Source organism: Triturus cristatus, chromosome 11, assembly GCF_964204655.1.
Source record: "Triturus cristatus chromosome 11, aTriCri1.1, whole genome shotgun sequence".
Classification (NCBI taxonomy): Eukaryota; Metazoa; Chordata; class Amphibia; order Caudata; family Salamandridae; genus Triturus; species Triturus cristatus.
The window spans coordinates 587,283,375-587,295,986 of record NC_140594.1 but is presented as its reverse complement, the minus strand read 5'-3'; the positions used below and the strand labels follow the sequence as shown (position 1 = coordinate 587,295,986).

The following is a 12,612-nucleotide window of genomic DNA, read 5'->3' as shown; positions in this document are numbered from 1 at the left end:
TTTACAGAAAGCAAGCACTCATGGAAGAACTCAGTAAAAAGTCTATGCTCCAGGGGGGGACTAGCTCAAGCTGAAAAAGCCTAAAACAAATAAAGCCAGCAAATAGAGAGCAAGAATCTGTGAGTTATAAAACACAAAGTCAATAGCAAGCACTGGGCGGGACGCATTCCTAAGGAAGATTTCAGAATGTCCTCAATGATTCTTTAGTAATCCAAACAGCGGCTTCAACTAAAAACTAGGGGTAGGATCCTAGATGTTATCATCAAGCGAGATAAGGATTTTTGTGTCATCTGTGTAATAATTAAACAAGAGGTCAAAGGAGCAGAGGAGCTGAGCCAATAGGCTCATACAAAAATTTAAAAGGGTGGGGATCAGCAAAGAGCCTTTCGGGACTCTGTAAGAGAGAGGTATACATTTCGAGCAGAAGGGAGCTAAGCAAACTGCTTGTGCTATGGCACACAAATAGTGCTCAATGCAGGTTATAGCCTGGCCCTGAATCTCTGACTCCTTAAGAGGAAGCAACAAATGGTCATAGGAGATAATATCGAAAGTGGATGAAAGATCTAGCATAATCAGAACTGCCCTGTAACCGCCGGTACCCATAGATCACTGAAGACTGAGATTAGGATAGATTCAGTACTGTCACAAGGCTAAATGTCAGACTCACTTTCAACCAAGATGGTACTGTTCTCCAGAAAAGAGGAAATCTGCTTATTATTGGCTTTCACTAAGACTTTTATTGAAAGTGGAAGCAAGGATATGGGTTGATAAGTACTTAAAATAGATGGATCGGCAGTAGATTTTTTCAGACGGGCAATGATCAATGCTTGCTTTCAGGGCACAGGAACAGTGACCTTGCTAATTGACTTGTTGCAAATTGTCAATAAAGACCAACATTGGAGAGGACTCACTTCACAAAATTTATGGAGGACCAGGGTCCAAAGGAGAGCCAGATGAAACCGAGGATAATATTCTGAGATGAAAGCCCATCTACAATGTATAAAATAGGAATATTGGCATGATCAGACTGGGAGGATGGTCCCAAGTCGGTAAGTTAATCAGATGTTTGAAGAAGAAATGCATTACAGATCTGGAAGACCTTCTTAGGACAATAGTCTGATAATTTGTCGCTTATAGCTGGGTGTGACCTTTACTGGAGTCAGTGTAGACCCGGGCTGTCAATCAACAAACAAACAATTTTATATACTTCCTCGGTATCATTCTGCACATTAAAAATTCTATCAGGATAGAAATTTGCCTTAATGGTTAGTATTAATTTTTTTAAAGCCTAAAGTTCTTGAACATAATCTTTCCAACATTTCCACTCTAATCTTTAGCACTCACTACTGTTTGGTCACTTTTAGGGCAGAGTTGTACAGAGGAACAGTGGGAAGATGGCGAGACGATTGAACTGAAACAATGTTTAACACTAAATACACATCTAGCTATTAAAGTCTAGGAGTTTCCTGGATGAGAGAGCAAGATATATTTTTATAAAGGTGAGGTGGCAAAATATCAAAAGGAACATAATAAATGGTCTGACCAAGCCTGTGGTGTGTGTATACCACAAACCACTAGGTATTGAGGTGCAAAAATAAGGCCCAAAAGATGTCCTCCCAGGTGTGTGGGACTATTAAGTAACTGAAAGAAATTATGGCTGGTAAAGAGCACAAATCCAATAAAGTTAATGTGATGTCTGAAAACAATGGCCAAACCAGCTCTCCGTCTGTTCGAATGTGGCAAATGAAAGATTTAATAACCAAGGGGGCAAGCTATGGCGAGATCAAGAGCAGAAGCTTCAGACGTCTAAGAGTCTGCAGTAAACAGAGCCTCTTTTTTTTTGTTTAAATCTGTTTTTATTGATTTTAATTGTGCATATTCATGAAGGCAACCAACTGTAATACATGCCATCTATACATTGAACGATCTACCAATATTCGGGAGACATTATGGTTGAGTGAGTATTGAACATAACATGCATACTTCTGACATTGTTAGTTTAGAGACGAGTTTAACCCCACCAGCTCGTCCGTTTCATCAAGGGTAGAAGTTACAATACAACAATTGCATGTTTCCATTAAGACAGTGTACAGAGTCCTTCCAGATCCTTCAGTGTGGGCTTAAGAACAGATGTAATGGTCAAGAACCAACAAAACAAAACCAACAACAGCAGCACAGACCGGTGTTAGCGTAATTATCCCTCACATTGCCCCCCCCAGTAAACAGAACCTCTTAACATGAACTGGCATAGAGCTTGTGAATGTCAAGCACATGCTTTACCAGAGAATAGGCAGTGATGAGAGAGCATTTCAACATAGTGAAGTTGGAACAGAGGGATAAGACTGGCAAGAGAAAGTGCTAACAAAAGGAGGCACAGCCTTCAGGATGCTTGACACTGTTTAGGCAGCCGAGAAGGAAACATTAAAACGATCAACTAAACGATTTAGCGAAAAAAAAACATTTGTGGGACTATATCCCCTGATTATGGCTTACCCCAGAATCAGCTTTTAAGTCTGTGAATGGTCGGGCAGCACGACTGATGCTCAGGGGTGACTTCTCTGCTAAGGCAGGGGAGCGTTGCCCCACTGCTCTCAGAGCAGTGGAAAAGGGAAAAACAAAGTGATGGTAACAACTTTATTATCATTTTATTTTTCATTGCTGTGGGGCTGGGTTAGGGCAGGGCAGGACTGGGCTGGAGGCACAGGGAAGAGGAGTGGTTCATGCACGTAAGTGCGCATAACGGTTTGGCCGGCCGACTTGGGCCGGCCAAACAGTCATGTGCACTTTGCATGTTCTCCACCGGCCGGCCAAATCGTCATGCGCACTTTGCATGTTCTCCACCGGGCTGTAATACACACCCTGGTGGAGAAAATGCACAGTCTCCTTGTTCCTGTCTGAGTGCCAAACCACAACGCTCAGACCAATCACAACGCTGCATCGTAGTGTTGCGATTGGCTTAGGGGAGCCTGGGTGCTTCATGCTTCTTCTGGACTCGGAGTCAGGAAGAGAAGGGGAGAGACGACGAGGAGAGACCGTGGAGGAGGTAAGTGTCTTTTAAAATATTTTTTAACCCCCACCTCTATTCCCTATCAGCAGCCACTGAATATGTGACGTTACAACGAGATCAAAATGATCGCGGTACGTTACATCGCAGTTTTTTCAATGCAAGTCGTTACAACGACTTGCGCTGGAGGGCGCTGGACTTAGGAATAGTATGATTTACTTTTTCAACACCAGTCTGCGTACAGTAGGGAAGGTGTTGGAATAGTAAATCATACTATTCCTTAGGTTAGAGCGCCATCCAGCGCAAGTCGTTGTAACGACTTGCGTTGTAATACCCGCGATGTGCGGGCATTGCGAAGCAATGCCTGCGTGGTAATGGATGTTTCCCGCCACCACTGTATGCAACAAATATAATGTAAAAATGTGATACAGTCCCTTCAAAATTCACAAAAGTTTATTTCTTTAACATGCGGAAGCGTTTCACCTTAGTACATCAGATTATATCACTATGTAGACAGACTATTAAAAGTGACGGTTTTTAAACATGAACTGAGAAACATTCCCCTGTCTTGATGACAATGCTAAAAGTAAAATAAGAGGCAGGTCAATGGTCATGTAAACTCTTAATATGGCCTAGATTCTCATTAGAGCTTCCAAATCAGACATCTGAGTTTCTTGTACAGCATACATCCTGAACTCAAATATTTAAAAATGCGCTCATATGTGATAGTAATGAAAACGTAGACCCTGTGAAATAAAATATTTGCCTAGGATCACACAAATTGGACAAGCAGAGATGCTGGCATTAATTCCGAATTATCTGGTTTCACATTTTGAAATTCAGCCACGAGATATATATCCATGTCTCTCCTGTTTTACATCCATCAAAGGTCACTGTTTTGTCATTTCTTTCTTGGCCCACTATGGAAAAACTGACACAGACATATCAGACCCAACTCAGAACCCTTAGACTCAATTACCAAGTAACCCCGAGGGAGACCTCGGATTCGTCCGCGCAGTGTGCAAAGATTTGACTTCTCCGCATTCCGCGGAGAACGCAAATCCCCGCACACTCCACAGCGGAGCGGAGTTTTCCAGCCCCCGCCGCCACCCCCTATTAAGAAATAAGTTAACCTTAATTAAAAAGAAACGCGCGCGCATGCACAGTTTTCTTAAGCATTACTGGTACGGCGAGGAAGAGGAAGAGGGCAGCCGGGGGACGCCACGGTACATAGGTAAGTGGTTTTAACTTTCTTTTTAATTAAGGTTAACGTATTTATTAATAGGGGGTGGAGACGGGCGGCATAGCGGAGCGGAGCTCCAAGGAGTTTGTTTGCAACTCCGTGGTCCTCTGCGTAGCCCCGCTATGCACACTAAGCCCAAGGTTATTACCAAGTCAAGAATGTATTTTGGGGGGGATTGTCCCCCACGGAGCTACGCCCCTGCTAAAATCTGCCTGCATACCAGTTGAGTGCCTTTTTGCTTTTCCTGTGAGTTCATGCCTGTTCTATAAGATTTTGTCTGTATCCCCTATGAATACATGCCTGCTTATCCATCAGACATCTGAGCGTATGAATGCTAAACAAGCTCTATTTGTGCTCATCTATCTAATTTGTGAATACCTGTTTGTCTGCTCTTTCACTAAGTGACTGCCTGTCTTGTGAGTGCCTACCTGGCTGTCCTGTGAGTGGGTGACAGTCTGCAGTGCACGGAGTGACCACTAGCCTGTTAGTGAGTTACTACCTGCCTTGTGAATGAATTCCATTCCGTCCTATGAGTGCCTGTGTGACTGCTCTGTGAGTGCATACCTCTTCTGTGATAGTATAACTGCCTATCCTACAGAGTTCTGCCATCACCTGGGGCCCTCCACTCAAGGGTGTCTATGTCTGGTGTTGCATTAAACTCGCTGACACTGCGCCATGCCATATCTAGGTTAGCCAGACATTCCATATGAATTATGATACACCTACTTCTATCACCCGTGAGTGTATCCAGGCGCTCAAAAACCTACATATCAAACCAGATATATTTCTACGTCCCTCTACGACATCAATACACCTCAAACACACACCCTCACACGATCATGTGCACAAAAAGGTACTTGTACTGAAGCAAAATCATTGTCTTGCAGCTTTGCCAAGTCAAGAGAGTGGTGGATGCCACCCTACTCTCTACCACACCCAAAACAAAAATAATATAGCCTTAGACCACAACGTAGTGAACTCTACTGGCCCACTCCAGCGTTCTAATTTGTAAAACAAAGGCCTCCTGCAACCCGAGGGGGTTGAAATCCCCTCGGGCTCCGTGAGGCCTTTGTTCACAGCAACAGCTGTGAACAAACATTGGAATGGTGATGTTCCGGGCTTCTACTAGCCATTAGAGGCCCAGGGCACTCTATTGTCTTCAATGGAGATATCACCATTCCAATGTTCTATTATAACTTTAGAGCCCGCCGCAGCCGGCTCTACTGGCCATTAAAGGCCCTCGCCAGGGTTAAAGGCCCAAGGGGAGAGGGCCTTTAATGGCCAATAGAGCCCGCTAAGGAGGGCTCTAAGGCAATTAGAACATTCCGCCCCTAAAGGGCAGAATGTTCTAATTTGTGAAACAAAGGCCTCTCGGAGCCCAAGGGGATCAAAATCCCCCGGGCTCTGTGAGGTCTTTGTTCACAGCAACAGCTGTGAACAAACATTGGAATGTTGGAGCTCCTGGCTTCTACCAGCCATGAGAGGCCCAGAGCACTCCATTGTTTTCAATGGAGCTCCCAACATTCCAATTATCTAATTGAAGGTACAGGACATGAAGTGGGTCTGGTCCTACCTGTGCTCAGCTCGGCAGTAAGAAAAAAAGGGTCTGAAAATGGGTCACAACTCAGTCCTCCATTTCTGTCTGAGACCATATTAAAAACAGAGGGACTGAAGAGCGAAGTTAAGGACTTTTACCTCAATGTGTGCGACAAAGGCTTAAAATAAGAAAGGAAGACAACAAAAGGTCCTCTTGTAACACCTTTTGTAAATTATATTTTGTGTAGTTATGTCTTTTTTCATTAGCGCAGAGTGATTGACTAGTGCACCGTAGAAGATGGAGGACGAAGGAGATCTCAGTCCAGACATCCTTTACATAACCCAGGCCTTCAATCTTTAAAACGTAATCTTATTGGAGTAACGGAGAGGAGTTGGCCTAACGGCTAGGGCTGTCGACCTTGAATCAGGGGAACTGGGTTTGAATCTAGGGAATGACGCTGAACATCCTGTGATTCTGGGAAAATCACTTAATCTCCTTGTGCCTAACAAAAATGAATGTGTCCTCACTTAATGCAACTGGTGCTATGTAAAGCGCTATGATACCCGATTTGGGTCAAGTTCGCGCTATATAAAACTCTGTAAAAAAAAAAGTGTCAGCATTGTGCTAAACTTTAAAGGAGGGAAAAGAGCATGTCTCCTTGATCACAATGCGGGTAATGCATTATCGGCTCAGGTGAATAATTTTACTAATTAAGATCCTGCATACAGTTTACACCAATCCGCCACCGGCCAGAGTGTCGGAGGATATTTCCTCCACCACCCTAACTGGTCTCTCTCGATCCTCAGTAGATTTCTATGCCTTACAGAAGATCCCCAATCAAAGGGGCTCCTCTGAAGGCACTGGAAGTTTGGTGAGTGGCCTCCATGTTTTGGGAGGCCCCTTATCAAATTTTTTTGTTTTCCAAAACAAATTTCCAAAATGGGAGTTGGCTTTTGAAAAACAAAACGCTAAATTCTCTAATACCGTGGGAGTTTAATCCCAGCGTGTGGTGTTCAATTTTTTTGTTTAGGACCACCTGACTTTTCCTGGCAGTCCAGAACGCAAAAAAAGTACATCAGAACATTTGCTGAAAAATATGGGGTGCCGTCTGATGTATCTAGACCGATCGACCCAACTTAGTTAAGCCATCAATGTAGCATTTCCACCATCGAAAGTAGTAGGGGCACAGAAGTGCAAAACATGACGGTCTGCCCAACTCCCAATAGAGCAGACAGACAGTTATGTTGGTGGACAGAGCACTCCACCACATTTGTTGCAGAGTAATAGTCCATCAAACTGTAAATCAGGACTTTTCTTTAGCCTTAATCATAGGAGCTATTTAACACCTACCTCAGTTATTTACTGTGCTTACTAATGGTAACCCTATAGTACTAACCACCATGTTAAACAAGCATTGGCAAAGCTAGTAGGTCTGTTGTTACCTGCTGATATTTTGGCTTTGTCAATATTTTTTTGGCTTGTGAATGTTTTTTGGATGAAAATACCTAGCACGCAAGCAGCGGCATAGCAGTGTTGAGGGAGCTCCCAGGCCTCTGTCTAAGTCCAAACATTGTCAAAAAGATAAAATATATTTTTTATTTTTCTAATGTGAAATCGCACACTTCAACAGTAGTCCCTGGCACTGGAGGTTACTACTTATTGTGTGGACGTGCATGGTGAACACCAAGAATGCGTAATCTAAAATCCACCTGAGCGTCCTTAATCCATTACCAGACGTCCCTCCACCCCTTTAACTCCTCACTCGGGCAGGTTCCTGCCTTCTCCCTTAGTGACAGTTGTTCATTCTTTCTCTTCCTCTGTGCTTGTGCTTTTTTGACTTCCTTATCTTCCTCTCGGTAAATGTCTGATGGAGAAAAATAAGTGCCAGTCCCCAAAAATGAGGGCGAGTCCCCACAAATGAGGGTCAGTGGCTCCCCATCCACAAGCAACCACCGGCTCAAATTAAGCACTGATGACAGCCACCCAGCTCCATGAACGTCAATCCACCAAAATGCATGGGGCAGTGAAAGTGACATCACACACCAGATGACCTTTACTTTGGCTCACACACGCACACATTCTTAAACATACACACATCAATGCACTCTCTCAGGCAAACACACTCACCTACAAGCATGCACACAACATACATAAAAAAAAGTGTACTTACCATAAGTGTCAGAGAGGGTCATATTCCAGCAAATTATTCTCCTTTTTTTTACAATAATAGTGAATAATATTATTCACTATTTGTATAATAAAAAAATAACAGAAAACTAGGAAAATAGAGCACCAAACAAAGTTCATTAAGGTGAGCTGCTCATGTGTTCCAAGCACTTATGTTGCCACATCCGAGGCCAAGGGTCGCAAAGGCAGTGCCAGGGGTAGCAAGGGGCAAGCCAGAGGTCGCAGCTGCGACCCTTAAATGACGTCCATGCCCAGCTCTCCTCCGCAACAAAAAAAACAAATTGATGGAAATCAATGAACTCTCCCTCAGTAATAAAGGGGTAACGCTGTAGAAGTCATTCTGCTGTGTCACCAAAAGGTTATAGAAAGATAAGTTTATTAATCATACACTACAATACATTCATACATATTCATCATGCAGTCATTTGAAAGAGAAAGGGCAAGCACAATGCGGGAGCTCATACAGAATACAAAAAAGTCGTCACACATTCAAATTAGGATTCCTAATCGCAGCGCTTAAAAAGCATGCAACCGCAATCAGAAAAGCAACTAAATGATATTCGCCAGAAGTTCAATGGTAAACTGCCAGAGGAAATTGCATACTTCAAAAAGATCGGTTTTAAAAACGTTTTTACGTGCGTCACCAGCAGGATAGTTTTCAAGTGCTGAACCCGAAATACATTTTACATTATGTATTATAATTAACCAGCTCAAAGGTGGGTCACTTGATCACATTGAGAATGAAGAACATTTCCAGGTTCAAATAGATGCATGAAGAGGACCTTTTTTGCAGCTTTTATATACCGAGAACATCAAACAAATGCATCAGAGTAGCACATTTCTCAAAGTGATAATTTATTTTTGACGTAGCAGGATAAAGAGATTTCACCAACTCCAAAGGCAGCAGTTTTGACCGCTGGGGGCTCTCTTCACGCTTCTCCTTTAACCGACTAAATTTTCGTTTTACCTTCTTGTATATACTAATATAAAGACCCTCTTCTCGACCCATGCAACCCAGACCCCCCATTATCCAAGGACACAGATGGCAAGCACGCACACGCCCGCCCACACAACCCGTAGAGCGCTTCACTGCACACAGAGGCAGCGCCTACCTTCCCGAAGGTCTGCTGCTGCTGCAGGTGGAGCAGACCTTGCCGCACCGGTCCCTCTTCCATGACCAGCCAATGAGCATCATCCGCCGACCTCTCCAGCTTTCTCCTCTGCTCCCTCTCCAACTCAGCCTCTTCACCTCACTCTCTCGGTCACTCTCTCTTTGCTGACTCGCTCTCTCCAGAGAACTCCCTGTCTCTGATCGCTGTCACTGCAGCGGCCTCTGAGTTCACTCTGGTCGTGTACCTCCCTTTTACGGCCGAGCACTTTTTCTCTGCCTCCGTATCTCTCCGAAGGCCCTCTCTGTCTCTCACTTCCTTGTTTATCTCACTCCCCTTCGTGGGTTCCCCCGCGCCCTCCGCTCCACCTCCCGTCACATCGTCTGCTTCGAGGTGCGCGCCCCGGCATTGTGGGATCTTGTCTCAAAAAAGCCACTGTCACGTCCTTATTCACAAGTTCAACTTCCTGTGAGCTCAATGTGACAGTTGAGGAAGGGGAAAAAGTGACTGCAGCGGGTGCGTGATAAACGCCTCACGAGCACACACACCAGCTCATACTATGTATGTATTTTGCAAATTTACATTCAGAGAATCTGTGCTGTTAAAGAAGGCACCACTGCTTATTTTAACACCCTTAGAATGCCAGCCAGCCAATCATGATAGCGCTCAAACACACACATACTGTGTCGGTCTGTGGGGTCTGTCGTGAGTTGAGCCTGGGGCAAGTCCTACATTTGCATGGGGCACCAAATGAGGGACACACACACTTTGGTCGCGGATAGGGAGAGTAACCACATGCGGTTCCTCCCCTTTTATTTAGGCCCACAGTCCAGACGTGGGCCGCGGATGACGTGAAATATATATCCGGTTCCTGCATAACATGACTGCTGACCTGTTACATCCCTGTTACATCCCTCCCCAACTTGGTCTTAACAACAGTCCAATCTGATTAACACGCAAAGTTCTGAAGGCCGTCGGCTAGGCTGAGGGTTTGGTCTGAAACTGTAACGGCGGGGTTGGCTTCGGATGGGTGGTTCACTCCGCTGAGGTGTGGTTGGTATGGAATCTTGTGAGAGTCCATGAGGCCCCTCTCGATCGGGTCTATAGTGCGTTCACAGGCCAGGCTGCGGCTGCTCCTGTTGGGTTCCTGAAGGTCTCTTTGGTTCAACTCGAAGCGAGATGGTGGGATTTACTTGAACCACGAGAATTTGCGCGATACTTCCTTGGTCCCTTTACTGGCTGTCACCATTGTGCCGCTGTTGGCAGTAACTGTCCAAGTGCCCGGTTCGTGTGTGGTCCTGAACTTGCCGCCGGGTCGACGGTCCTTGAAGATTACTGTGGCTCCTGGCAGTATTGACCTTGGGGTGGCATGGCGTCGCGTGCTGGCTTGTTTGTTCTGCCACTCCTGGAGTACCTGGGTGCCTTGGATGTCATGAGACAGAGGCGCCCAGCCGGACAGATGGGGATCAGACTTCTCCATGGCCCATTGAACATCAACGCCCATGGAGTCTGTAGTGTTGTGCAGTGGGGGGTGCTCCGGTATTCTCGAAGGAATATGTTCAGACGTTCTTTCGGGTCGGCCTGTTTAACCCCTTCCCCACTCATGACGGAACCGCTCCGTCATGAGCCACGGTCGCCGTGTGCTCATGACGGAGTGGTTCCGTCATGCTGCGGCCGTTGGCGGCCGCGCCGCCCACGCGGCGCTAATTCCCCGCCTGTGCGGGCGATTAGCGCAGTGGGCGGAGTCATGACGGAACCACTCCGTCATGAGCACCTCTCAACCGCGGCTCATGATGGAGCGGTTCCGTCATGAGCACCGCGCTGCCCCCAAACCCCCCCCCAGCGCTGCGGCGGAATTCCCGCCGCAGCGAAAGGGTTAACTTTGGCGATGTGCAACATTTCGTTCAGTGTGGGCATGAACCTCTCTATGTCGCCAATGGCTTGCGGCCACTCTGGGGTGATTCGGTAGTGGTGGACTCCTCGTTATCTAAGAAATTCGGGAAACTCAGCTCCATGGAACGGGGGCACATTGTCACTCCGGATGTCGGCTGAAAATCCAAAAGACGCAAATACTTTCTCCAGAACGGGTGCCACATGGGTGGAGGCTGTTGAGGTAATTATTTCTACTATCAGGAACTTGGAATATGCATCCACTAAGACGAGCGTGGTCTTCCCTCCGGGGAAACTTCTGAAGTCCATACTTAGGGGGTCATTACGATGGCGGACGGACTTCAGTCCATCTGCCATCGTATAGGATTTGGGACTGGCCGCCTACGAGGCAGCCTACCCACCATCCGAATTATGATGTGAGCGCTACCGCGGCAGTCGCATTACCTATATTTTTCATTGTGGTGGGGATGCAGTCAGCAGCCCCCGCCGCAATACAAAAAAAAGGGTGCAGACATATCCCTGCACTACGTGGCAGGCCCCATGCGGGGCCTGCCAAATTGTTCAGGGATATGTAGGGGTGCACCATATGTGCCCCAAAGGGTACATGTCACACCCCCAGGGATTAAGGGGGGGGCCCGCTATGGGCCCCCAAATCGTTTCTGCCATCCGTTTTGTGGCAGGTTGACCACCGCACAACGATCGGGGAAAGGGATATCATAATATCTATGGCGGTGCCTGCCAAGCAGGAATTAACAGTTGGTCCGACGGGAGGTCGGATTTGATCCTCCTGTCTGGACCATGGCGGTCAGTCTTTCCGACAGCCACGCTTCCCCCGCCATCATAATATGGCAGGGGGAAAACTGCATTGAGATGGCAGAGGGACCACCACCGACAGCATGTTGGTGGCGGTCCTTAGCCATTGTAATGAGGCCCTTAGTTTGGACCATTGATAAGTGCAGGGTTCTTCTGGTATTACTTGAGCCGGGCGTTCTGGCAGGTTTGTTTTCTGGTAGGCATGGTATCTGCACACTAAGTCCTCCACCATTGCTTCTAGCTCTGGAAACCACACTTTTTCTCTCATTCTGGGCTTCATCTTGGTGGTGTCCTGGTGTTCACCGTGTGCTGCTGTGTGACTTGCTGCCTTAGTGTCAGTGGGATCACGAGGCGAGAACCTCAAAGCAGGATTCCGTCCTGAGTAGCGCTTAGCTCGTTTCGCACTCTCCACATCTTGGTCAGCTCCTCCTTGTAATCCGAAGTCCAGGCATTCACATGCCAGTGGGAATCCCTCCACGATCCGTCCTGAATGGCCTGGATTGTTCTTCCATAGACTGGGTCAAGCTCGGCCGCCCTATTGATGTCATTGAGAGTCATCGCCTGGGGACATGCAGCCATTGAGATCATCATGTGCTGTTCTGAGCCCTCAGGAAGTTCAGATCCTTCTGCTGGTGTGGGGTGTTGAGCTAAGAAGTCCGCCGGGTTCTTGGTAGTGTTGCAGCTGGATGGCCCACCTTTCGATCCGCTGTGGCGGGTGAGGAGCTGACCCTTTGAAAACTGGACCAGCGGCTGATGGTGGGTCACGACCATGAAGGGTTGGCCGCTCAGGTATAGGTGGAAGTGGTTGCACACCTACTTGGTGGCGAGG

The 12,612-nt window shown here is 46.6% G+C and overlaps 1 protein-coding gene across 2 annotated transcripts in view; it reads right to left on the bottom strand.

The window, feature by feature from the left end:
• Positions 1-9,386, bottom strand: part of DOK2 (docking protein 2) — a 167,909-nt gene extending 158,523 nt beyond the window's left edge. For both annotated transcript variants that reach the window (XM_085633856.1, XM_085633857.1), the window contains exon 1: positions 9,084-9,386. In XM_085633856.1, the coding sequence (XP_085489982.1) occupies positions 9,084-9,146 (63 nt within the window). In that variant the 5' untranslated portion in view covers positions 9,147-9,386. The remainder of the gene's footprint in view (positions 1-9,083) is intronic.
• Between the last annotated feature and the right edge of the window lie 3,226 nt (positions 9,387-12,612).